Source organism: Anolis sagrei, chromosome 3, assembly GCF_037176765.1.
Source record: "Anolis sagrei isolate rAnoSag1 chromosome 3, rAnoSag1.mat, whole genome shotgun sequence".
Classification (NCBI taxonomy): Eukaryota; Metazoa; Chordata; class Lepidosauria; order Squamata; family Dactyloidae; genus Anolis; species Anolis sagrei.
In genome coordinates, this window is record NC_090023.1 from 92,211,627 (window position 1) to 92,238,704 (window position 27,078).

At 38.7% G+C, this 27,078-nt stretch overlaps 1 protein-coding gene across 6 annotated transcripts in view; it reads right to left on the bottom strand.

The window, feature by feature from the left end:
- The window catches only part of FRMPD4 (FERM and PDZ domain containing 4), a 392,551-nt gene that overhangs the window by 55,012 nt on the left and 310,461 nt on the right, over positions 1-27,078 (bottom strand). For all 6 annotated transcript variants that reach the window (XM_067466806.1, XM_060769958.2, XM_060769959.2 and 3 more), the window contains exons 3-4: positions 22,625-22,785; positions 20,785-20,887 (exon numbers count right to left, since the gene is read on the bottom strand). In XM_067466806.1, the coding sequence (XP_067322907.1) occupies positions 20,785-20,887; positions 22,625-22,785 (264 nt within the window). The remainder of the gene's footprint in view (positions 1-20,784; positions 20,888-22,624; positions 22,786-27,078) is intronic.

Genomic DNA, 27,078 nt, shown 5'->3' on the forward strand with positions numbered 1-27,078 from the left:
GCCAAGGTTTCCCTACTTGTTATTTATTTAGTGTAGAAAGTCTTAGAAGGAATGCTCTTGAATGGAATGGCAATGGAATAGCCAAGTTTGAATCATATCACTGATGATAGAGAGCTTGAGACATTAGCAAAGAAGGAAAATTTAATTCAATAAATAGCACTGGTGATATAAACAAAATCATATGCAATGAGTAAAGGCTCCTACTGAAAAAGAAGTAAATGTGTAAAAAAAATAGGAAGTCTTGATGGATAAATACTCCGGAAAAAGATTAGAGGGGTGACACCCAACCTCAGAGACTATTTCATAATACAAATATAATGCAAAAATAGTATTGTGCTTTTTAAATATATAATTATTGTCATCTGTAAGCAAATGGAAAACAAAGCAAAAGCTTACTGTATTTTTATGCAAGCGCTCTCACTTCTTGTATAAGCCGTTTGGTGAAGCTCACCCATAACATATGTAAGTCCCTTCAGCAGCATAAAGCAAATCTGACCTTCCAGGCATTAGATGAAAAGTTAAGGGCAAAACAAGAAATGAAATTATGTAGCTAGAGATTATGGTAACAGCCTTGAATGAACCTCATTCTGTTCCTATTCATTTGCTAACCTAGTTATCTCAAACTCTGTACTCCTCAGCAATCTCTGTTCAAAGAAGAAAAGTGAAAAGTGGCAAAAAGTGAAACCAGTATTTGAAAAATACATAAAATAAGAAATATCCAGTCTTGATGCTTTGAACAAAGAAACAAATTTTGACATGTTAAAATTTTACACACTGTAGTTATTACAATAAAGCCCTCTTCTTTTGAGTTTACTTAGAACTTAATCTTGATATCAGTTGTTACTTTTTGACACAAACATGTTTAGTCTATTCCATCTTTTACAGAGCAAAAAGTGCTACTCGTGGTGTGTGGCTCCTTCTACACTGCCATATACAATCCGGATTATCTGCTTTGAACTGGATTATATGGCAGTGTAGACTCTTATAATTCAGTCCAAAGCAGATAATGTGGATTATCTGCTTTGATAATCTGAACTATATGGCAATGTAGAAGGGGCCTATGTGAGTGTGTCTATCATAGAATCATAGAGTTGGAAGAGACCATGTGGGCCATCCAGCCCGACCTTCACATACATGTACATGACGAAGAAGAAGGGTCATGAGATTAAGTAAAGGAATGTATCTGTTGGAAACATGTAACAATATTCAGTGTTCAAGAACCAAATCAAACATGAATTATATGCCACCCTTCCCTCACTATAAATTTATCACGGTTGTTACTCCCTTCTATCCACCTTTTGCTACATATATTGATCTTCATTTTCCTGCTTTTTCTGAACAGGGATACATTTTCTATCTGATCTCCTAATTTAAGTGAAACATTATGTAGATCAATTGGAATAGAAAATGCAAACACTGCTTTCCTGAATCCCTGTCTAAAATACTAACAGTTATCCTACTCATGCCAAGTACCAACAAGGAATCTGGAGTTCACGAGTCTAGTAATGAGCTGGATCCATATATCAACACTAAAGAAGCTTTTACGAGAAATTCAGAAACATAATGTTCATAAATGTCCATTATAGCTGTACTCACAGTTGTCTCCTTACAAGTTGGCCTTGTTGATTGAGTCTGAATTGAGGTTTTTATACGTGCATGTGTTTTATTTTATTGTATTTTATATTGTGTTCACTTTCATGTTTGTTTTTAGGTACTTTGTGCCATCTGTAAGCCGCCCTGAGTCCCTTCAGGGAGATGGTGGTGGGATATAAGAATAAAGTTGTTGTTGTTGTTGTTGTTGTTGTTGTTGTTGTTGTTGTTATTATTATTGATAATTCCAGGATTTTCCTTTTCACAGATGTGGAGAACCAGGCAAACAAAACAAAAAAACACACACACACACAATGTTTGTTTTTCAACCATATGTTGTTATTTGCTGTCACTTCAGTCAAAGTAATTAGAGAGTGTGTTTTATATAGGAAATATTATGGACTATTGATGAGAATACTATTGTGATTGAGCTATTTAAGCTTTCAAGGTGGTGGCAAGTCTAGGGGCTGTAATCTAGCAATAACGTTTCATGTTTCCACTGCTAGTTTGTACATCTTTTGGAACAATATAGAAACCAATTGTATAGCATATATTTATAATCGTGTATATTATTCATTCTTATCTGTGCTGTTGATAACTATAAGAGGGCTTCCAACATATGATATTTTTCAGTTTAGACTAGAATGCTATGAATAGGTCAGAAGAAAATTGTAAAACTAAATTTCTATGAGAATGGGATACAAGAAGAGTTTTTGACAAATACTGTCTATTAAATCTTCCCTTTTCAAGCTTGAAATATTTGTAAGCAATGGAAAAAAGAATAGCTGGAGAGCAATTTTATAAGGTTTCTGTTTACTGAGAGATTTTTTTGGTTGGTTGCCAATAGCATCAGTATATCTGTACATCATATGCTACTCATAAAGAAGAATATTTTTATACTGATTTGTAGGAATAAAACAAGAAGGATTAGTGTATCTACAGTTTCACCTACTCTATTTTTTCCTTGTAAAAATAAGGGGTATTGTTACTATTCTCTCTTTCTCATGAGATCTTCCTGGGCATTGTGTAGCTTCTGGGGGCCCAGATGTAATATGACTTTATCTTTATGGAATATACTTTTTCTCAAACTTTGCAAATATGTTGCTTTTTCTTTTCTACATATGTGTAATGTGTGCTGATCACAGCATGATTTAATTGGAAAGCTTTAATTAAATATAAGCAAATAATAATAATAATAATAATAATAATAATGAATCTTTATTTATATCCCACTCTCTCCCCCCGATGGGTCTCGGAGAGGCTTACAATAAAGAAAAAAGGAACAAATAATAATAAAAAATGCAGACACTGTCAAAAAATAACTCAATAACAATAAAATAAACAAGGCAAACACAAAACATACTACATATAACTCAAAAATGGCAACTAAGTAGTTTAGGTACAACAACAACAACCCTGAACGTCAGTTCAGATTATCTACTACTGCTTTTGAAAGCTACTGCTTTTGAAAGCTGAAATTCATTATTTTGACACTGCAGTCATAATCTGTGAGAAGAAAACATTCCTTCCTTGAGAGAAGAGCATTGCAATTCATAGACAGATAAAACAAATCAGATGAATTTGTCTGCTGTAGTTTAAAGGGTATCAAACAGACTGTAGAACTATGCATTTCTTTATTTCAATCTTATTGATCCCATATTCTTCTCTATAAATGTACTATTTTGCTATAAACTGGATTTTAGGAGCTGGCAGAGCTCAAGATATGTGAACCACTGAGGGCAAATTTATCAGGATCGCTACCTGGATTTAGGGAGGAGGTGCTCAGCAAGATTAAGAGAAAAAAGGGGTCAGGGAGAGGTTTCCCAAGGGAAATTGAATGCTTTTGCTATGGCTTTCTGAATAAATATAGGGCCTGTGAATCTATACTCTTCAGTGAGTCCAACGTTTAGTTTTCATGCCTGCTCCATGCCTTCTTGTTCATGCTGAGATTCATGTTTAATCTTGTTTCATTTCCATGTTCATGCTGAGATTTTTGTAAGTTGTTGTATCCTGATTTCAAGCTCCTGCATTTGGATTGTTTGTTTCAAGTTTGCTCCTGTTTCTTCAAGGGTCTTTGGTCTTTGCAACCTTTTGGACTGAAAGACTATTTTCCTGTGGACTTGGTCATTTGGATTTTGGAAATATTCTATTTCCTGACTTAGATTTTGCTTGAATATCATTACATTGCTTTATGGATTGTTTCATGGACATTTTCTTATTTCCTATTTGAATGCTTTTTTTACCTTTTTTACTATTGCTATATTAATCTTCAATAAACTGCTTTGCTTATTAAAGAACATTGGTGTGTTTGCGGGTTCAAAGGTGCCTACTACAGCTTTGGTGTGCAACATGCTGGGGGTTAGAATTCTGCCTGGTTCCCAGACATGCTGAAACCAATTTCATCATGACTGGGCTGTAGGGCCACAAACATGTTGGCAGCATTTTTGTGTATTCTTTGTGTACTCAACGAAGTACACAATGCAACTCCACACCAGTAGTTTTCATACTGATCAGAGCTGCATTATATGCTTGTGTAGAACCACGCTCAGTTGGTCGCAGTTCAAGTAGTTCCACTCAATCAATTGCTGAGTGGCCAGTCAACACTTATGATCTAATGCAGGGGTCCACAAACTTTTAAAAACCAAGGCCCAGGTCACAGTCCCTCAAACTGTTGGAGGGCCGGATTGTAATTTGAAAAAAACATGAATCAATTGCTATGCACACTGCACATATCATATCTTGTAGTGCAAAAAACACAAATGCAATACAATAATTAAAATGAAGAACAATTTTAACAAATATAAACTTATTAGTATTTCAATGGGAAGTGTGGACTTGCTTTTGGCTGGTGAGATGGGATTGTTGTTGTTGTTGTGTACTTTCAAGTCGTTTCAGACTTAGGTTGACCCTGAGCAAGGGCCGGGTAAATGACCTTGGAGGGCCGTATCCGGCCCCCGGGCCTTAGTTTGAGGACCCCTGATCTAATGTGTCATTTCTAGGAATGTAGGCCAATATAGCTGAAACAATTTCTAATCTATAAAGTTAAAGAAACTAAACAAGAGACCAAAACATTTTGTACATGACAGATGAGCTCCTAGTCAGTTAAAGGAAGAACAGGGAACAGGGATTTGGCTTGTACTTGGGATGTTATTTCAGCAATTTTCTTCTTCTCAGTAATGTTCTTCTGAACCATTCATTTTCTGAATAGTATTTATAATTCAGTATTTTTTTCTGTGCAAAATTCATGGTTATTTTGCCCAGAAAACATCATTTTCTGAACAAGAAATATTTCCTGCATGCAACAATCATATTTCTATTTTTGGGTTGTTGTAGGTTTTTTCGGGCTGCATGGCCATGGTCTAGAGGCATTCTCTCCTGACGTTTCGCCTGCACTTTGGCAAGCATCCTCAGAGGTAGTGAGGTCTGTTGGAACTAGGCAAAATGATTTATATATCTGTGGCATGACCAGGTTTTTCTGCACAAAACAACCAAGATAAGTCCCAAAATGCAAAGATTATAATTACTCTGATTATCTTCTCATCAGGGTTTATCAAAATACAAAAATATGTTCAGATAGTCTTACTATTCCTAGTCTGTGATAAATGTGCTTATTAGACCCCGAAGGCTCAGATTCATGGCTTGGTTCTGCTTCTGGACTCAGCCCTGATTCTGGATGTTCACGTTTCTGACATTGGTGAAGAGTTAATTTGGACTATTAAAGTTAATGCACTAGTTACACCCAATTCTGGAACTACTCGTATTTTGCTATGATAGCCTTGATTACACCCCCTTTTCTAGGTAGGGGTCCCCCTGGTGGTGCAGCGGATTAAACCGCTGAACTGCTGAACTTGCTGTTAGGTCCATCTTCTGCCAACCTAGCAGTTTGAAAAACTCCAAATGTGAGTAAATCAATAGGTACTGCCTTGACGAGAAGGTAACGGCACTGCATGCAGTCATGCTGGCCACATGACCTTGAAGGTGTCTACAGACAATGCCGGCTCTTCAGCTTAGAAATGAAGATGAGCACCATCCTCTAGAGTCAGCCATGACTAGACATAACGTCAGGGGAAACCTTAACCTTTTTACCTTTTTAGGTAGGCAGCATTTAGATATTGTTCTAAAACTTTGTTGTGTCCAAAATATAGTGACAAGAATCTTGACCACAGCTGGTTATATGGAGAAAATAACTTCCTTGCTGAAACAGCTTCATTTGTTACTGACTCTTTTATGGGAACAGTTCAATCAAAGTACTGTTAATGGTTTATTTCGCCCTGTGTGGCTCAGGTCCAGCTTAACCCCATATAAGTCTTTTGAGAGAGTATCTGTGACAATAATGATCTCATTATTGTCACAGACCTACCTGATGATGACAGAAGAGAAAGCCTTCCCAATACAGTTGCTTGCAGGAAGTTAGACTGGTTCCTTCTCTACTCTCATTTTGCTAATAGCAAATACATTTATTTATTTAAACAGGTATTTGTCAATCAATTAGTTATTCACACAGGTTTCTCTAATGGGTTTTATGGGTTGAATATTTATCTTCATAGTAATGTTTTATGAGTTTATACAGTTTTTTAAGTATAGGTGTTTCAATTGGAAATCTAATTAATTTTTTAACTGTTATAGCCTCAATTTGGTTGTGTTTTGTTTGAACCTTTTGCAAGCTTGGAAGAAAGGTGAGATATTAAAATGAATGAATAAAATGGCTGGGGAAAACTGGCAGAAGTGACAGATGCAAACGTCTGGTAGTTGAAGGGGTATAATACAATAATTTTACATGCAAGTTGTACATGCCAGTTGTCCGAGGTCCCAAGATTAAGAGAAAATGCCTTGTGTAGACAGGATATCACTGTAGGCATGTTGATTTTCTATACTTTTATGTAACTGGTACAATAGCCTATTCTTGTCCCCCCTGGGCCATTTAGGAAGGAGTTATGATTTAATGTTATGGGGATGAAGTGTTAAAACACTCCTAGTCATATAAGTAAATAGTTATGTGTCTGCGTGCTGTATTCCTTATGTATATCCTTATATACTCTTCTGCCATCTCATAATCCTTTTCGAACTCAAGATTGGGCCTTCATGTTTTGACAACTATCTATTCTGAAGTCAGAATCTCTGTGTAAGTTTCCATTTTATAGTTTGACAGCATCTGCCTCATTATAAAAGAAAAAGAAAATAAAACAGCTAGGAGACAAGGGGATTGTTTCAGGAGAAAAAATTGAGTATTTTTAGGTGTCAAATTGAAAATCCCCTTTTATGGTCTGCTAGAAATTTTGCAAAGTTTTATACATCCCTGAAGCTCCTTTAAAGAATGAAGACCTGGATCAAAGAAGCTAAGAGGAATTCCCAAATGACCCAAAGGTTAACTGAATGGAAGAAGGAGGACTCTAACAAAGGCTGGATCTCTGCTTTCTGTATGGCAACCGACAATACTCTATTAAAAGGGGGAAAAAACATTTTGGTTCCTCACTTTTATAATATAGTCAATCAAATGTACAAGCCAGTTAAGATAAACTACTTCAGTTGTAAGTAATGTCAGCAACAAATATCTGCTACTATTTACATGTTTCCTAGTGTTCTCTCAGTAATATTGAGTCAAATTAATAGAAGGTAAATCAATATGGAGTCCAGCATTTTCTTGCCCACACTACATTCTGTAATTTGTAGAGCCCTTTTGAAGAGTTGTGAGGATGCTGAATATGGATTACATTGTGCCAAACATTTCCTTTTTTTAACTTATGATTTAGGACCCATCTTCACTGCTATATAATCCAGTTTCTGAATGCGAATTAACTACATTGATCTGGGTTATATTTTATTTATTTATTTATTTATTTACTTTACTTTACTTCTATACCGCTGTTCTCAGCCCGGAGGCGACTCACAGCGGTTCACAAGACACAGGACACAGCAAAATTCAATGCACCAATATAAAAACAGTTAATAACCTAATCTAATACACAGTTAGTACACAATCATATAATCCAGTTCAAAACAGTTAATCTGCATTCTGAAACTGGATTACATGGCAATGTAGATCCAACCTGAAATATGGGGGACAGAATGTGTGGAAGGAAATGTGTGGGCTTTAGTTTAGGTCATAATATTTTATTCATAAACCATAAGAGCATAATGTATTGTCGAAGGCTTTCATGGCTGGAATCACTGGGTTGTTGTAGTTTTCGGGCTATATGGCCATGTTCTAGAGGCATTCTCTCCTGACGTTTCACCTGCATCTATGGCAAGCATCCCCAGAGGTATTGAGGTCTGTTGGAACTAGGAAAAAGGGTTTATATATCTGTGGAGTGACCAGGGTGGGACAAAGGACTCTTGTCTGCTGGAGCTAGGTGTGAATGTTTCAACTGACCACCTTAATTAGCATTTGATGGCCTGGCAGTGTCTGGGGCAATCTTTTGTTGAGAGGTGATTAGATGTCCCAGATTGTTTCCTCTCTGTTGTTTAGCTGTTGTAATTTTAGAGTTTTTAATACTGGTAGCCAGATTTTGTTCATTTTCATGGTTTCCTCCTTTCTGTTGAAATTGTCCGTGCAAAAAGACTGTGCAAAAAGAATCTGCGAACCCCACCTCCTCCAAGATGAACTGAACCACCTAAACTGGGCTTTACAGGCCAATGGATACCCCACCTCAGACATCAAGAGCTGCAAGACCGAGAACAAGCCACGAGAGTCAAGACAAAGATCCATCCAGAGGAAAAGTGTTCCTACCATACATCAAGGGAACTACTGACCGCCATTTCCATTAGGCGATCCCTCGTTTTCCGAGGATGATTGTCTTCCAACATTCTTGTGGGTCTGTATGTGGCTGTGGAGCCCTATTCTTGCTCTGCATCTTCTTCCGCAGTGAGGGCATTGGTTTCCAGGTGGAAGGCGGTCTCGGTCGGGGTTGGCTTGATGCGCCTTCCTCTTGGCATGCTTCTCCCTTTTGCCCTCCATTTGTGCCTCCTCAAATTCTGCAGCACTGCTGGTCACAGCTGACCTCCAGCTGGAGCAGTCAAGAGCCAGGGCTTCCCAGTTCTCAGTGTCTATGCCAGAGTTTTTAAGGTTGGCTTTGAGCCCATCTTTAAATCTCTTTTCCTGTCCACCAACATTCTGTTTTCCGTTCTTGAGTTCGGAGAAGAGCAACTGCTTTGGGAGACGGTGGCCGGTCCAGTGGAGTTGGTGGCGGAGGACCATCGCTTCAATGCTGGTGGTCTTTGCTTCTTCCAGCACGCTGACGTTTGTCCGCCTGTCTTCCCAAGAGATTTGCAGGATTTTCCGGAGGCAGCGCTGATGGAATCGTTCCAGGAGTTGCATGTGACGTCTGTAGACAGTCCACGTTTCGCAGGCATATAGCAGGGTTGGGAGGACAATAGCTTTATAGACAAGCACCTTGGTATCCCTACGGATGTCCCGGTCCTCAAACACTCTCTGCTTCATTCGGAAAAATGCTGCGCTCGCAAAGCTCAGGCGGTGTTGTATTTTGGTGTCGATGTTGACTTTGGTGGAGAGCTGGCTGCCAAGGTAGCGGAAATGATCAACATTTTCTAATGTTACACCATTAAGCTGTATCTCTGGCATTGGGGAGGGGATGGCTAGTGACTGCTGGAACAGCACTTTGGTTTTTTCAATGTTCAATGACAGGCCGAGGTTCTCGTATGCTTCTGCAAAGGTGTTTAGAGTGGCTTGCAGATCTTCTTCTGAATGCCACAGTCATATATTCCATCTTAAAGCAGAAAATGGGGGATTTTATTGAGCTGTGTGGAAGGGGTCTAAGACAGTGAGTGTCAGATGCCAGCAAATATTTCTACCTCTCTCTTCTCATCCCAGAGGGGACTCAAAGCGGCTTACAGATATGGCAAAATTAAATGCCGCATTACAAATATAAATACACAAATACAACACATTCAGCAATAAAAACAAATAATACATAGAAAAACAATAAAACTGATTAAAACATAGTGCCTAATCCCATAGTTTTTTGTGCTGCTACATTTCAGTCAAATTCCATATTGCAATACTCCCTGAATGCCTGGTTCCAAAGCCAGGTCTTTAGCTTTTTCCTGAAGACCACAAGGAAGGAGGCCAGTCTAATGTCAGTTGAAAAGGAGTTTCATAGCCAAGGAGGCACCACTGAGAAGGCCCTGTCTCTCGTCTCCAACAGTTGCACTTGTGAGGGAGGGGGATGGGCTCAAGAGCAGGGCCTCCCCTGCAGGTCTTAACTCTCTAATTGGTTCATAGAGGGAGATATGTTAAGACAGGTAAGCAGGGGCAGAACCATTTAGGGTTTTATTGGGTAAAGCCAGCTGTTTGAATTGTGCTCGATAGCAGACTGGCAGCCAGTAGAGCCGACGTAGCGGGGGGGGGGGGGGAGGGGGTTGTATGCTTCCTCTATGCTGCTCTGGTGAGCAATCTCGCTCCTACCCACTGGACTACTTGAAGCTTCTAAACTTACCAATTAATATGGTAGGTCCACAGGGACTCTGTGCACCACTAGGATAATCTATAGGTGTAAGGGTGAGCAAGCCTGAGCTTTGCCATTCCAAAAGGGCAGGAAGGGAGATAGCGCAGCCCAATAGCACAAAGCACACATTTTGATACTTCTTCTAAGCCTTGAACTCCCTCATGCTTGGTTCCTTGAAGAAGGTAACAACAACAAGAACAAGAACAAGAACAACAACAACAACAACAACAACAACAACAACTTTATTTTTATACCCCACCACCATCTCCCCAAAAGGACTCGGGGTGGCTTACATTGGGACCAAGACCAGCATATAACAAAATTTATCAGCTAAAATATGGTTAAAAACATAGTAACATATAATATAACATAAACAATCTAATTAAAACAATTAAGAACACAAAGTATAAAAATATCGTAAAAGTTTATCAAACCAACCTCAATAACCAGGAATATGGGGAGCATACTAACTGAGTATCTCTTCCTTTGCACTGAAATGCCCCATGCAGCCATTGGCTTTCCTTGCAACCTGACCACCAGGCTTTTTTCTTCTGTTCCTGTAATTAGCTCTTTTGTGGTTAATTTCAGCTATTCCTTATAGCATCTCCCAAATGATGTAGGGAACATGCTTCTTGCCTTGAGCAAATGGCACACTGATCGTTCTTTTCCTCTCTCATTTTACTAATTAAACCATTCCCTTTTCCTTTTTTATTTTTTTTTTGGAAAACCATCTAACCTAAGGTTACTGAATTTTTTCTTTTAAATCATACATATATTTTGCTATAAACACAGTCCTATTTTACATTTGATAGTAATTTACAAACTATACAACTAAGTTACCATTTCAGAGGTATTTGTGAAAGACACAAGGTGTAATAAAATACAAAATCCATCATGATATTTTTATGGGGCAAACCAAACCAAACCAAACTCAATATACCATGTGGGCTTTCAAAGTTCCAGAGGCTTCTTCTTCAGGCAAAGGTGTTAAAATAGCATTAAGCGAAAGAGAGCAATAATGTTATGGTCATTTTTGGATGTTGTTAGTAGTATAAACAGATCAAAAGTGGCATTGCTCCGTAAACTGCGGGTGGGGGGAGCAGTAAAACAGAAGCAGTTCAGAGTTGTTATTGCATGTATCCACTATGAAGGCTTAGACTCCTATGGTGGCAGATTGTGTTTAATATCTTAGGAAAGTTTCTGTGTTCTCGGCATCTAGGTTACCTTAGATGTGGAAGCCACCAAAGTCCACTTTAGGGTGAATCATGTTGCTTTACTTAATGCTGGAAGAACCGGGTCCTTGGAAAATCATTTTCTAGTGCATCATGACACAAATCACACTTCTTCAAGTTTAGAATCTCTAAGATAGGATCTCCCTGTTTGCAGTTGAAGTTAAGGCTGAATCTAAACTGCCATAGGATGCAGTTTAGAATTGCAGTATATAGTCAGTGTAGACCAGGCATTGACAAACTTTGGCCCTGCAGGTGCACCGGCTGTTAGAAATTGTGGGAGTTGAAGTCCAAAACACTTGGAGGGCCAAGGTTTGCCCATGCCTGGTGCGGACCCATATAATGAATCATATGGCAGTGTAGATACAGCCTAAGGACCTTATCACATTAGAAAATACTCAGTTTCTGAGACTGTTTGAGATGATTTGGGTCCCATCACATGACGTTTGCCCCATCCAGTAAAATATTCCATTGGAATCCATCTGCAAAACGCCGCAGATACAGATTATTTGCAGATGGAATTCTAATCTTGTTTTTTGAAATACTATGGGCTCTGGTGGCACAGCTGCTGAACTTGCTGACTAAAAGATTGGCAGTTCGAATCTGGGAAGTGGGGTGAGCTCTCACTGTTAGCCCCAGTTTCACCCAACCTAGCAGTTTGAAAACCTGCAAATGTGAGTAGATCAATAGATACTGCTTTGGCGGGAAGGTAACAGCGCTCCATGCATTCATGCCGCCACATGAACTTAGAGGTGTCTATAGACAATGCCAGCTCTTCGGCTTAGAAATGGAGATGAGTACAACCCCCCCCCCCCGAGAGTCGGACATGGATTCCATTACAACTTTTACCCTTCACATTTGGCCCAGCTTGCCCTTGTTTAATTCTTCTATTATTTTATACCTTTTTTATTATGTTATTTTATTGCATTATTATGTTTTTGTTAAGCATTTTTATTTGGTGTTATCATCTGTTTTGTATGCATTTTTATTTTGCCTTATTGTAATTTCTTGGGCTTGGCATCTGTAAAGGATTTGGGGGTGTTAAACTATCACACCGCTGATCCACCAATTGTAAAGAATTGTTTACACGATCCCAAATGCTGCTCACCAAAAATATAATGTGATCTGGGGATCTCTATCAGGCTGTGAGGATCCCCCTTTGTTTGGAGATCTCACTGCTGCCTCACCAAAAATGTAAAGCGATCCCACCAGTATGTCACCAAAATGTAAAAAGAATGGGATTTAGTCTAACAATTCCAACGCTGAACCACCAATAAGTAATGAGATTATTAAATAAATTCAATTAAGTATTTGGAGGCTGCTGATCTTTGCCACCAACACACTATTTTCTGAGGTAAAGTTCTGTAATCATTGGCAACCACCACACCTTAAGGATTATTAAGCTTCTGGTTTGGCAAGAGGCTTTAAGTAAACTGTGTTGTGCTGGATTCATGCTCAGGGCTCTGTACTCTGAGGTAAATAACACTGAGATTCTTTTTAAATAAATGCTGCCACCTTTTCTTAAAACTCAGTTGTTTTATACTGCTATGGAACTGTGTCGCAGAGAGGCACACTTGACAAATAACAATGTTGTTTATTTGAGAGACTTTAACAATACGGGTACTTAAGCGTAACAATTGCAGTAATGAGTAAAAGCGTATGGTTTCTTCAAAGAACGGTTCAAGGTTTAGTTTCAAAACAATTCTTCATTCCCTCACAATCTAGCACACTTCCCTCTGACTAGACTTCCTTAAACTCCAGACAGTCCTTTCCTTTGGATCTGGCCATTCTCTAGACTAGCTATTTTCCCTAATAGCTATCTATCTATACTAACTGACCAACTCCTGGCTTCACTAACTCCTCCTCTTCAAACACTCCCAAAACCTAACTCTTCAGACACCAGTCCCTGACTCTTCAATCATCAAACCGTAACTGAGCTGACAGATTTTAAAACGCACCTCCTTCAAGGCTTTTTTCCCTCTTCCCTCCAGCTATGCTCCGCCCACTCTCTCCCAGCCAATATTACACAGCTTCCCACATTCCCTCTAGCTTGCTCCTAAGCTCTGCCCCCTCTAGGAACTGGGTGCTCTAAGATGGCTGCCTCCTTGCACCATCTCCTTAAAATGGCTGCTGAACTTCCTGGGCTTACCTCCTGGGCTTACCTCCTGGGCTTTCCCTGGCCTAAAAAAGTAGGGAATTCATCACAGCCTCATGTTAGCCACCCCGCGTCCCTTTGGGGAGATGGTGGTGAGGTACAAATAAATAATAATAATAATAATAATAATAATAATAATTAGAATTAGAATTGTAATAATCAGGTGTGATGAGGAGAGTATGCATCCCGTCTCAATACAGTATGCAATCCTAAAAAAATATTGGATGCATACTGATATAAACAGATTATATTCCAATGTGATAAGGCCCTAAGAGATTGTTAAAACAGCCCAATTGAGGCCTCTTTAGCAGCTTTTCCAGATTTTATTACCTGCACAGTAAGATTATTGTTTGTTCACATTGTAGTTTACTCAGAAATTTATATGCAAAAAACTAGCCTAGAAGCAAATGTGGTTTATGATAACTTGGGATATCCAAGATAAGTGCAGGCCTAAAACCAAAACCTATATTGATGCCTGAACATTGGCAAGGGAGGACTGCCTTTCTCTGGTCTGTCTTTTCCTTTAAAAATCTGGTCTTGAAGGGCTTGCTGGCAAGGAAAAGAGGGTATCCTGTCCTTGCAGTACATTATTGATGGAAGCAGTCTCTCAAAGGAACAATGCAATTGCATAACTTATAGTTCATAGTGTACCCTTACTAGAGATGCTATAGGCTATAATCATGTACTTCAAAATGCATTCAATTTTTAAAGTCCTTTAGTTTTTGTTTGAGAAAGCCTTTATCAATTTTCTCAAAGTATGCCATTTCTTATACTTGCTTCATTGCCCCTTACTGAATAGTTATAAATGTGCAAGCTATATTCTAGTGAAAAGAACCTAAACACAAACCAGTGTATTTAAGGTCACTCTAGTACCCTCCAGTATTTTAAAGTTTTCAAAGAATTTTATGCAGACAAAAGAAATAACAGCCTTTTCACCCCACTTGAAGTCTCATGTGCTGTGCAAGAAGCACAATTACTGTCAAATGAATTCATGGTACTGATTAAAACACAGATTCTGGGCTATGTGAGGAAACAAAGGAAAGAACCATTGGGATATATGTTTAAAATGTGGCAATTTGTTTTGGAGGGATTTAACTCATTTTTCTTGTGTGTATGGAATGAACCCGGCAGCAAATGAGGAATTGAGATGTCATGTTAGCAATTGCAATATATTTTGTGGAATACTGTTTAATGAGAAAGTCGCTTAGGACAGTAAATCAGTTTCAGAGAGACCCCTTTTTCTTTAGTTTCAAGAAAACTGCACTTCCAGTATTCAATCAGTAGCAGCTATAATAGAAAGAACCAGCCCCCCCCCCCCCCCCCCGCTGCTCCAATAAAATGCCAATGAAGATGCACCCTGAGTCATAAGCCACTATTATGTACTTGGCTCTGGTTGTTGAAAGTTCCCAGTTCTGGAATCCTGAAGTCTGCCTGCACCTATTCATTGCAGTTTTTATCACTCCCTGTTCTTGTTCTATTTTCTGTCCTTGGAATGAATGTGTACCTCTTCTAACCTTTAGCCTCTCTTACTGATAAACAGTGTATGAAATGGGATTGCTCATAGCTCTAACTCCATTGGGCCATGGTAAAATATATAAGTGGAAATAAATTTACACTCATGGAAAATTTTTCAATGGAAGAATGAAAAGCACAACAGAAAACATCTACGGCCTGCTATGCTAAAATATTACATTTTTAATCTGGTATTCCTGTTATGTGAGTCAAACAATGGGCCAAAGAAAGTAATTATTGACGAGATTGATGCTGTTTTTCTCCACAGTTTTTTACTTAGTTATTTGTACTGCTTGGTTGTTTTCCTGCTGAACTCTTAATTACTGCAGGTCAACAAATGTCCCAAGAAGATCATGTTCAGTTTTCTCAGAACTTAACTTTTCAAATAAGAAGATTGAGTGGCAAACTAGGTAAACATGTACAAATTTGGTTGAGCATAGGAGGCAATGCAGCAGCTACAATAGATTATGTTACTGGGAAAACATATTTTAGTATATTTTTTGAGAGAGAGGAATTTTTGATTTACATCCTACTATTTACACACACACACACACACACACTTTTGAAAGCTGATGTGTTAGCATTGTGTGTGTGTATGTGGATATATATATATATATATATATATATATATATATATATATATTGCACTTCATACCCGTACACCATCTTTCGAAATAGCATTTCCAAACAGCTAAAACAAGGATGGGATTATTGAAGCCTTCCACATATTGTTGGGCTACAATTCCTAGCACTCATCACCATCAGCTATGTTGTCTTGCCATAATGGGAACTATAACTCATCAGCATCAGCAGGACCTCATGATTCCCCACCCAGCGGCTAAAGGCTCTATAGAAAGTTCAATAAAGAGGCAACTCTTTAGGTAGAAATGTCAATAGTTTTGGAGCCCTTCCACACAGTTGCATAAACCAGAATATCAAGGCAGAAAATCTCACAATATTTGTTTTGAACTGGGTTGAGTCCACATTGCTATATATTCCAGTTCAAAGCAGATAATGTGGGATTTTATTCAGCTGTGTGGAAGGGGCTACGGATGGACGTCCCTTTATTTACTACAGTCAACACTATCCAAAGCCATTACAAAGATGGAATAGACAACACAACTTGTTCAACAGGCAAATGTGTTAATATAGAGACACAGGTTAAAGCATAGATGGGCATATTGTGATCAACATGCTGTATAAAGCCCCTGCACTTCATTTTTATGGCTTCTGAACTGCTCACTGTACCTGCACATCCTCCATTTAAAAAAATAAATGGCACAATTTCAGAGTAATTTTTTCCTCACCATCACAAAAGATGTAAAGGATCCCCTATAAGAACCTCAGAAACCTGTGCTACCCCTAAGTATTTCTCAAAATGTAGCATAAAGTGATGTAATCTTCTATAAGAGAAAACTGCGGTACTTGGGCTTTCTATGTGTAGTCTGTGGCTAAGTTCTTCTGGGGGAAAGGGTGGCAGTTGCCCACTCCTGTTCCAGACTGCAAGATTCTAGAAGCTAAAACTAGAATTGGACTATAATTTAGGAAAACCTCCTGTGATTCGGTCACTATTACTTTATAGTAAGTCCAGAACAGAAGGAATACACCATGCACAAAGGGATAAAAAACAAAACCATATATGACCACTAATTCCTGACTGAACTGTAATTAACTTTAAGGCACCAGAAGGCAGCTACTGCTATGTAGCCACACAGCTGGTTCTTTAGACAGACCTTGGCCATTTGATCAGCATGTTACTCCCATTCAGTCTATTTTAATTATATGGTAAAAACTACACTTAAAATACACAACCTCTTCGGATTTCAGTACTCATAAAGGAAGGCTTTTTCTCTCCTTTTCCCAGCACCAAGTCAATCTCACAAATACAGATAGAACCAGGCTTTTCTTTTTAAAAATAATGATTTCTGGGTCAATTTCTTTGCTTAAAAAACTCAGTTGCGAATAATACAGGAGGAAAGGTTTCACCAAATACTAGATATAATGAGTGTCTATGTATCGCTGCCTCAAGCTGTAATACATATATCACACTCCCTGAGCAACCAGCCTTCGAAAGGCAATCAGTCCTCTAATTAAGGGTGGTCAGCATAGCAGGGGTCAAGTAAAATTAGAGATGTGAAAAAAACAACAGTTCATTATTTTGATTCATGTATGAGGTAGTCTCCTGATCTTTTAACTTCATAATCTGAGCAGTTTTAGGATTCCAACAAGAACTGTGATTCTGCTTCTTTCAAAGTTCTTGTCCAAATCAGGAGACAAACTGCCTATTCAAAAAGTCTAGCATGGTGCAGCCCTGCAGGGTTTTTTGTCTTGCTTGTTTTAGATTTCAGGTTGTAGAATCTTTCAGCCACCAATAACCACTGGGCATTCTGGGACTTGAAACCCTCAAAAGTAACTCTTCCAAGCTCTGCAAATACTCAGCCCCCTTCTACACTGCCATACAATCCAGTTCAAAGCAGATAATCTGGACTTTATATGGCAGTGTAGAAGTGTAGCCTTATATTGTAATACTACAAAGCCGATAAATGAAAACGTCATCTAAATGTAGTATAACTGACTCTATTCTCCCCTACACCCATCTACACATTCCATAATGATTGGGCAGTGAAATACATAAGTAACAACCATATGGTAATATCCATCTGTGGCAGAGTGTTAGTGCATTTATAGTTGTCTAACAGTCTTATGTGTCATATTTGCCCTATTTCTTGGTTACTTTAGCATGGATAGACACAATGTTTTCTATGAATTGCAAATTGGTTGAATTGTGTGTATTTTTATAGCTTCATGGGGTTTTCCCTCTTTGCACCAAAAACACCGGCTCGATTTCCCCAGAAAGCCAAATACTCTACAGTGGGACTTGATTCCAAGTTAGTTATGCAGATAAGCCTGTCTGCTTCTTATACACAACCTTTTACTATTCGACAATTTTATTTAAAATATGTGTTTATTCTGATGTTGGTGCATTTACTGACGTATTGGGATCAGCTTGGCAGCAGAAGAAGGAGGATACGTGAGAGACTGTGTAAGCAGTACAGGTATTGTATATAATTGAAGAAAGCAGGCAAGGAAGAAGTATTTTGATGTTTTGTGACTGTGATTATTTTAATGGAGTTGACTATTTAATTATTTTAATATCATTTTTGTTTAATTTTTCAGTTTATAAAACTTGTTTCTAATTATATTTTAATGCCTATTTGATGAGCACTTTATTTTAATGCCAAAGTTGGATTAGACTGGTATCCATTGTTTCATTTGTCGACATCAATAAAATATGTTCTCTCTAGGCATTTTCTCGATCCTCCAGTCTGACTCTATAGTATTCTTGGTCCAGACGTCTTTCATTTCAATAGGACTTGCTGTTATCTATAGTTTCAGACTTATTTATTATTGTTTATTTCAGATATTATTATTATTATTATTATTATTATTATTATTATTTCAGATATTTGTTTCAGACTCTACCTTAAAATACCATACCTTGACATATAAGGCAGGAATATATACCATGATTTGCTTTTCAGATATTTTGAAATCAATGGTGGACTAGGATAGTTGCCAAGATAATGAGATTATACATTTTATTCTAGCCCCTTTTAGGCTTAGGACAGGCATAATATAATGGTGCTAATCCGTATAGTTAAACCTGATAAGACGGGGAATGTTGCTCACTTTTTAACCCACCCTGCCTCCTCACCTTATCTTTCCTTAGCCTTATATCTAAATGTTTATCTCAGGTGGCTTTGTTTCTTGTCCTATATCCTCCTTGTGGAGACAACAGAGTATGGGAAGTGGAAGGGTTGTATATGGGGGAACTGGAGCAAGAACTAGTGGTGGTGGGAGTGAATGCATTTCTTACTTTGTTACAACCTGTATCTGTATCTCATTCAGTGCTATATTTTAAAAGGTTTACAGATTGTATGTGTACAGAATGGATGTTATTATGTTATGGGTATATTTTGGAAATGCCATTGAGTTGGTATGGGAAAAATAGACACATAGAGTAATGAATCATCGAAAATAAAGTTGAATAATTTTAGAGAAGAACAATAAAAATGGTGTAATTTTTATTGAATGCAAGTAGATAGGGGCATGATTCTGAAAAGGAAAACACCTGAACCAAATACAATCCTGATTTGACTTGCTGCTCAGAAGGGATAATGTAGTACCTTGGCACAGTGGGTTGCTTTTTTCTATAATACAGTGATTGTACAGTACTTTTCCTAATCATTCCAGATGTCCCTATTGAGATGATAGTAAGCTGTTTATGTGGAATGAAGTATTATGTAACTTTAATACAGCTCACTGAAACTCATTAAAGAAAAGACTACTGCTGTCAAAGTCCCAGCGGCAGACATACACGCAAAAGAAAAGGTAGGATTCCACACTAAGTACATCACCGTCAGAGAATTCCCCCAAGAATTCAGCACTGCTTACAGATCTATTTACAATTGACTGACTAAACTGAGACCAAAGGAGGATATACAGAATCAGTCCTGAAAATGCATAGCTTATTCATGAGAGTTTCAAAGAGCTATGAGCTATCCTTTATTTACCCTACACATCACCATAATGATAGGAACAAGTGGCAGTTAGCATGTTCGTTGTTTATTTGTTCAGTCGCTTCCGACTCTTCATGACCTCATGGACGAGCCCACGCCAGAGCTTCCTGTGGGCCATCACCACCCCTAGCCCCTTCAAGGTCAAGCCAGTCACTTCAAGGATACCATCCACCCATCTTGCCCTTGGTCGGCCCCTCTTCCTTTTTCCATATTTCCCAGTATCATTGTCTTCTCCAAGTTTTCCTGTCTTCTCATTAAGTGACCAAAGTACTTCATTTTTGCCTCTAATGTCCTTCCCTCCAGTGATCAGTCGGGCATTATTTCCTGGAATATAAACTGGCTAGTATATTTTCCATTGTTTCATGATGTACATAAATAAATATCTAGAAAAAACTACTCAGGATCTCTCCCTTCATTTTTTTGAAAAAGAAAAAGAAACAACCTCCTTATTTCCAGTGAATGGAAAGAAAAATGTGACAGCCCTGATAGGACTAAGAGATTTCAAATGGGAAGCCCATGCACTACAAAGTTCTTCTTTTTCACTAGTGTTTCATGCTGGCTGAAGCTTCTTTTATTTGTTCTCAATTGCCAGAGCCCTCTCCTTATTACATCCTTGTGTGCGCTAAGCCAATTCTGATCCATGAGCACATCTATGTGCTTATTAATTCCGTACTTGTCACCTGTCAATTTTTTCACCAGTAATTTGTTCAGATTGGCAGTTTTCAGGTTTGCCACAGTCAGGCTGTTAAGTTATATATAATTCTTGCTTTTCACAGCAGCTACAGGAGAAGGGAAGAAATAGATCTCCAAATGCCACAAATAACCATATTTCTTATTTTCTACTACTACATAAACTAAAAGTTTTATTGATGCTACTTCTGACATATTGTTGTGTTCAGTCATGAAGCATATAGAGCAATGTATTTTAATCAAACATAGTGATGTATTCAATAACAGCAAAATTTAACTTTGGTAGCCTAATTTCAAAATATATAAAACAGAACAAGGACAAATGAGCAATAAAATGCTGGATGCAATAGTTAAGTGGTTTTTTGAGATTTAGCATTGGATAGGATAAAATGCTAGAGCCTAAATCTAATCATCAGTACCCACTTGAGCAAGCACATTTAAAACGAATCAATTGAACACATGGAAGTGTTCACTTACCAAGCTCCCATTGTTTTAGGGGTCTACCTGAGCTATGACTAACAATTGTGTTTAGGATTAAATTAAAAAGCAAAATAAATAGCAACTACCTGACAAGGTCAATGACTCTCTCCCTTGGAGCAGTGTTGACTGGCTCATCATTAATCATTATGATTTGATCTCCTGGTATAAGTTTTCCTTCAGAAGGACCCCCTGAAAATACACAATATTTGAGAACCGGTTATACATACGTTGTTGTACAGTGTCACATCATTGCATAATAGATCCAGGAGTGGTTTCAAGTTCCTGCTTCAGGCTCCTGTAATTGCCTAGTGGCACACAACTGAACTCCAGCTTTAGAAAAGCTTCACTCAACTGTAAGTACCCATCTAGCCTTGTTCCTTCCATGAACTGTACTTGTCTGTCCTTCAGTCTTTAGAAAAAGGTTTAAAAGATATATATTTTTGAGACTACAATTTCCAGACTCCATCAGGAAGCATAGTCATGTTTACTTAGAAAAGGATCGTATTTGAAATTTAAAAAGAACACAGCACAAAAAACTTTCTTAGTGTCTTGGTTTTTAGGCCTGTCCCTGGGGTTATGTGGGGTGTTGATTCAGAAAATTATATTGGATGGATAGACTAGACTGCATCAGCTGGTTTCTTAGATATGGTCATCATGGTTTTCTATGGCCAAGCAGATGGTGACTGGCAGATGGCATATGTCCTGTATCTCAAAAACCAGAGTTGATAGGGGAAAACATTTTTGGAATCAGCAGGTCAAATATACCAAAAACAGGGCTGAAAATGAGGTACCCAAATGTGTGTTGCCCAGTGTAATAAATTTAGTATCTGTTACATGCCTGACTATTAAATAATCATAAAATAGGAAGGAAGAAGCCATTGTAACTAGTCTTAGCTCCAGTGGGCCAGAAAGTTGATGTACTACTATTGAGTCCATTTACCCTATGCCTATTACCCTTTGGTGGTCATCTTATTCTCAAACTCTTATTCGCAGAAAACCCCATGAAACGTTTGCCAAAGGGTTGCCATAAATTGGAAGGAACTTGAATACATGAAAGAACATGTCTGCAGAGGTTCATATTTCTACTCAAAAGCCCAGTCCTACCTCCACCACTGTGTAAGCTTGTCCCATTGCTCTGGCAGCCTATCACCTGCCATTTAGTTAAAGGGTACTGCCAATCTGTGATAGTGATGAGACTAAGTAGCAGTACGTACAGATGTCATACCATTAGTGTGCTCTTGTGCAGGCTTTTTAAAATGAGGGGATCACTGTCAAAGTTAGGATTCTACTTTTCCCTAGCAACCCACTGTCCTTGACCAGTGTAGAATGGCCCGAACACACCTTTTGGCACCATCTCACGTTCCTGCAGAGGTCCTGGAAAATTACATCATTGCTGCATATCTGGCTATAATCACATAGCCAGATAATATTCTGCTGCCTCCTCCTGCTTTCAACTGGGCACTACATGGCAGTGGAGTGGAAGTGTAGGGTAAAGTGAGTCCTACTGGAAGAGGAAACATTTTGAAGTTCTAGCATGGTAGAATGTTACAAATGTTTTCCACTGAAGGACCTCAACCATCTGACAGTATTAATTATCACAGTAACAGCCATTAAACTCAATAAATGTAGCAGGGCTGGACCATTAGAGCAAAATGTTCCCCATGTCCCCATCTCCTCACAGCCCTGAGTATCAACTAGCTTTAGGAAGTTTCTTATCTCCACTGGAGTAGGTTCTGGAGGTTCACAGAGGCTGCAGGTGAGAAGATGATTACGCCTGCCCAGTTCTATAGATGGAAACAGTTCAACCAGGGAAATCTAATTAACAGGTCTTGGAACTCCAAGATGTTTTATAAATAGGTAGCTAAATATCAAATTGTTCTTTCCTTGGGCCATAAAATCAGAATAAGGCATAAGGAGAGATCATACCTGGTGTTACTGAGCGGACCACCACAGGTTTTTCACTGCCAGCCACAAAACCAAATCCCAGCACTGGATCTCTCCGCATTTCCACTTTCCGAGGGGCTGGAGGTGTGATTTGGCAGGTATCTATTCGTGGGTCATCAAAAGTGGCGGACTGTGTCATGTGACTAGATGGGGAAAAAGAAACATTAACAATGTGAGCTTATATCATCTCTTAAGGGTAACACACATAGGCAAGAGTAACACAACAATAAATTAATGGCAGATTTTTAAAATTTTGCTTTATGATTTCATTTTAGCTCCTCACTTTAAAGATTGCATACTGCTTTGATCATTAGAAAATCAGTTTATATAGATTTTCCAGTTTTATTTGACTGGGCATCCTGCAGTTTGAAAGTCACATTGTTTTACATATCTATTTATTCTATTAATTTATATCCTGCCTTTCTCCAGAAATGGGACTTAAGGTGGCTTACAGATAAAATTGGTAGAAACCTAACAATAACTTTAAAAAACTGAAAACACCTTATTTCAACCAGTGTAACATTATTTTAAAAGGAAATAAAAGTGAAAAATAGAAATAGATGAAGCACACCACCCCAACACAAAGAATCCCTGAGAATTACATATTAAAAGGTCTCTGTCTGTCAGTAAAAGGAGAGCAGGTAGAAGACGAACTTAGCCACCTGTGGAATAGAGTTCAACAGAGTTGGTTCAGCCATTAAGAATGCTCTGTTTCATGTCCTTGTTAAGAATGCTCTATTTGTTTCATGTCCTTGTCGATGATGGTGGAAAGATCAAGATAAAGCATTCCCCTGAAGATCATTAAGCTATGGCAGGTTCATATCAGGAGTCTTTCAAATTATCTGGACCAGAGGTTCTCAAGCTGGGCTCCGTGGAGCCCTAAGGATTCTGTGAAGCAGTCAGGGCTCCACTGGGCCCATGTCCTCCACTTCCTCCTGTTTAGGAAGCATGAGGCCTGTGGAGCCCTGTTGCCACCGGTGAGGCCTACAGGGTCTCCCTGTTGCAACCTAAGGGGTCTCTCTACTGCTAGTGTGGCCTACAGCTCCCCCCCCCCCCACTGCTTTGACTGTGCTTGTTCTGCAAGGCAGAAGGAGGTTGGACTGGGTGGCCCCTGGGATTGCTCCTATTATTATTATTATTATTATTATTATTATTATTATTATTATTATTATTGCAAAGGCTGGATGGCCCCTGGGTCTTCCACTGAAATACTGTTAAGTTTATGTTGATTAAAACTGGTCTTTGTTTTAAATATTGAATTGTTCTTTCTTTCTTTTGCACTAGAAACAAGATATATTCACTGTGCATAGGAATTTGTTCATTTTTTCCAATTAGTTCATACAAACATTCTCAATGCATCTGCCAATTTTAAAATACAATCCAGCCCCTGTGTCCAAATATTTCTAGGGGCGCCACAAGAAACTTTTCCTTCAAAAAGGTCTCTGCAGCTTTAAAAGTTTGAGAACCCCTGATCTAGATCCAAGGGATATAGGACTTCATAGGTCATAACGACCATTTAGCAGTGTTCCCAGAAACAAAGTGGTTGCTAGTAAAGTTGTTTTAACGAGAAAGTGCTGAGGATATGGCAACTGTAGTCAAGAAATGGAGGGGAAAAAACCCAAGATTCAGACGGGCAGCTATGAGGGAACTACACAGGTACTTAAGTTTAAAGATATATAATTAAATCCCCATATCAGAATGAATACCACAGTATTTTTGATTTCATTCTATAGTATGCAAGTTCAAAATTGATGAAAACTGACAGGAATAATATCAAAATGTGATGCTGTGGGTAAGTTCAATTGATGACATGTATTACTAAAAAAAACCCTAATGGATGATTCCTAGAGCAAATAGTAAAGCCTTGAACTCTCCCTAGAAGCCAAGATGACTAACCTGACATTGCCATGCTTTCAACCTGACTCAGTGGGGAAAAATAAATAAATAAAGGGAAAGCAGTGGGAAAAGAAGAAAACTGCATTACGAATGGATTGATTCAATCAAAGAAGCCATTGCATGAGATTGCACAATCTGAGGAGGGCAATAGATAACATGAGCTCTTGGAGATATCTCATCCAAAGGTCACTATAATCAAAGTTGACTTGATACCAAATAACAACAGCAAATAAAGAGAATACCTTTTAGCAAAGCATACTCAGTACCTGGAGCATTCAGGGCAATAACATAGAAAAGTGTAAGGGAAAAAAACCATGAAATGTTGGATGAAACAATAGTTTTTGTCATTTGTAGAAGCATAATAAAGACAGCCTAGTATAACCCCCTTGAGAAGGGGGTCATACTCCATAATTCAGAGGCTCCTGCAGAAAAGGTTTCCTGTGTCAGTCAACCTATCTTGTCTAGGTGATGGGTAATTAACAGGTAAATGACAATGGTGAGAAATTATAATGTTCATATGAAAAAGTTTTTTTTAACATTATGGCCCAAACCAATTTAGAATAAAAGAATAAAAATGTTGAATTGTGCTTGGAAATTATTGATATTATAATTAACTTTTTATAACTGAAGTTACACTTTTAGTGAATAACTAAATATTGAGATACCATTGAGTTTAAAGGGCTTCTTGGACCATTAAGGTTCATGGGCTATTAATTTCAAACAATGTTTATTTAGTTCCCAGGCTTATATATTATAGACTTCATAACATTGCAATAAAAGCTGAACTCTAGTTGTAATACTACAGTGGGAGGTGGAGGTGTGTGTGTGTGTGAGCATAGTGTAGTTGTTCCAGTGCTAGGACCATCCTTTTAACATAGAGAATATCCCCTCTTATATCATCAGCAGTCCTGTTTTGAGTTCTGCCTCCCCATGACATTCATATGTGGAGACCTAAGAGCTAGCAACACATTAATCTTACATTCATCACACGGCCAGTATTACTTTTTTCCCAATCAGGTTGCTGTTGTTCATTTGTTCAGTCGTTTCCGACTCTTCATGACCTCATGTACCAGCCCACGCCAGAGCTCCCTGTCAGCTGTCACCACCCTCAGCTCCTTCAAGGTCAATCCAGTTACTTCAAGGATGCCATCCATCCATCTTGCCCTTGGTTGCTCCCTCTTCCTTTTTCCTTCCATTTTCCCCAGCATAATTGTCTTCTCTAAGCTTTTCTTTCTTCTCATGATGTGGCCAAAGTACAGTACTTCATCTTTGCCTCTACTATCCTTCCCTCCAATGAGCAATTAGACTTTATTTCCTGAAGTATGGACTGGTTGGATCTTCTCGCGGTCCAAGGCACTCTCAGAACTTTCCTCCAACACCACAGTTCAAAAGCATCTATCTTCCTTTACTCAGCCTTCCCTAAGGTCCAGCTCTAACATCCGTAGGCGACTATGGGGAATACCATTGCTTTAACTATGCGGATCTTCATTGCCAGTGTGTTGTCTCTACTTTTCACTATTTTATCGATATTGGACATTGCTCTCCTCCCAAGAAGTGTCTCCTGATTTCCTGGCTGCAGTCTGCGTCTGCAGTAATCGTTGCACCTAGAAATACAAAGTCTGTCACTGCCTCCATGTTTTCTCCCTCTATTTCCCAGTTGTCAATCATTCTTGTTGCCATAATCTTGGTTTTTTTTATGTTTAGCTGCAACCAGCTTTTGCACTTTCTTCTTTCTCCTTGATTAGAAGGCTCCTCGGCTCCTCCTCGCTTTTGGCCATCAGGAGAAACAACAATATTCGAAAGCCTTGCCCTGCCCAAAGCCCCTTCCATCAATGGAGACTGACATCAGTTAAATAATATTGTTCTGCATCAAACCCCATATGATACAAGAGACAGTGCTCTAGGTTAAAACCATTACTTTCCATGGAATAATATTGTTCTACACCAAACCCATGTGATACAAAAGACTGTGCTTCAAGTTAAAACCATTTATTTCCATTGAATCAAATTGTTCTGCCCCAAACCCCATATGATACGAAAGACTGCTGATGGTTGGGCAAAGAAAGGACAGGAAACTTTGATGATTCCCATCTCACCTGTTTTTCAGCTGGAACTAAGGGAGTAAAGCACAATAAGAGCTAGATGCTCTGAACACGATTGCTGGCCCATGTTCAGAATTCCCTCTTTTCAGGACATTTCTTCCCCTTTTCAACCCCAGAACATGTGATAAGCTCCATGCCTCTCCAGGCTTGAAAAGAGCCTGAAGTGTCCTACGAGGGAGAAATCTCTCAACATGATGAAGTCAATTGCCAGAGTTCCCTTTTTTCAGGACACTTCTGCCTCTTTACAACCAAGGAGGGCTATGCATGAAGGCTGGAAGTAGTTTACCTCTTGTGTTGAGCTCAGTGCCTCTCCATGCTTGAAAAGAGGCTGAAGTGTCCTATGACAGGGAAATTTCTCAATGTGATAAGGTGTTAGGACTCTGGGAGAGTCTGAATCCCTGCTCATCCAGGGAAACTCACTGGGTGACCTTGAGCAAG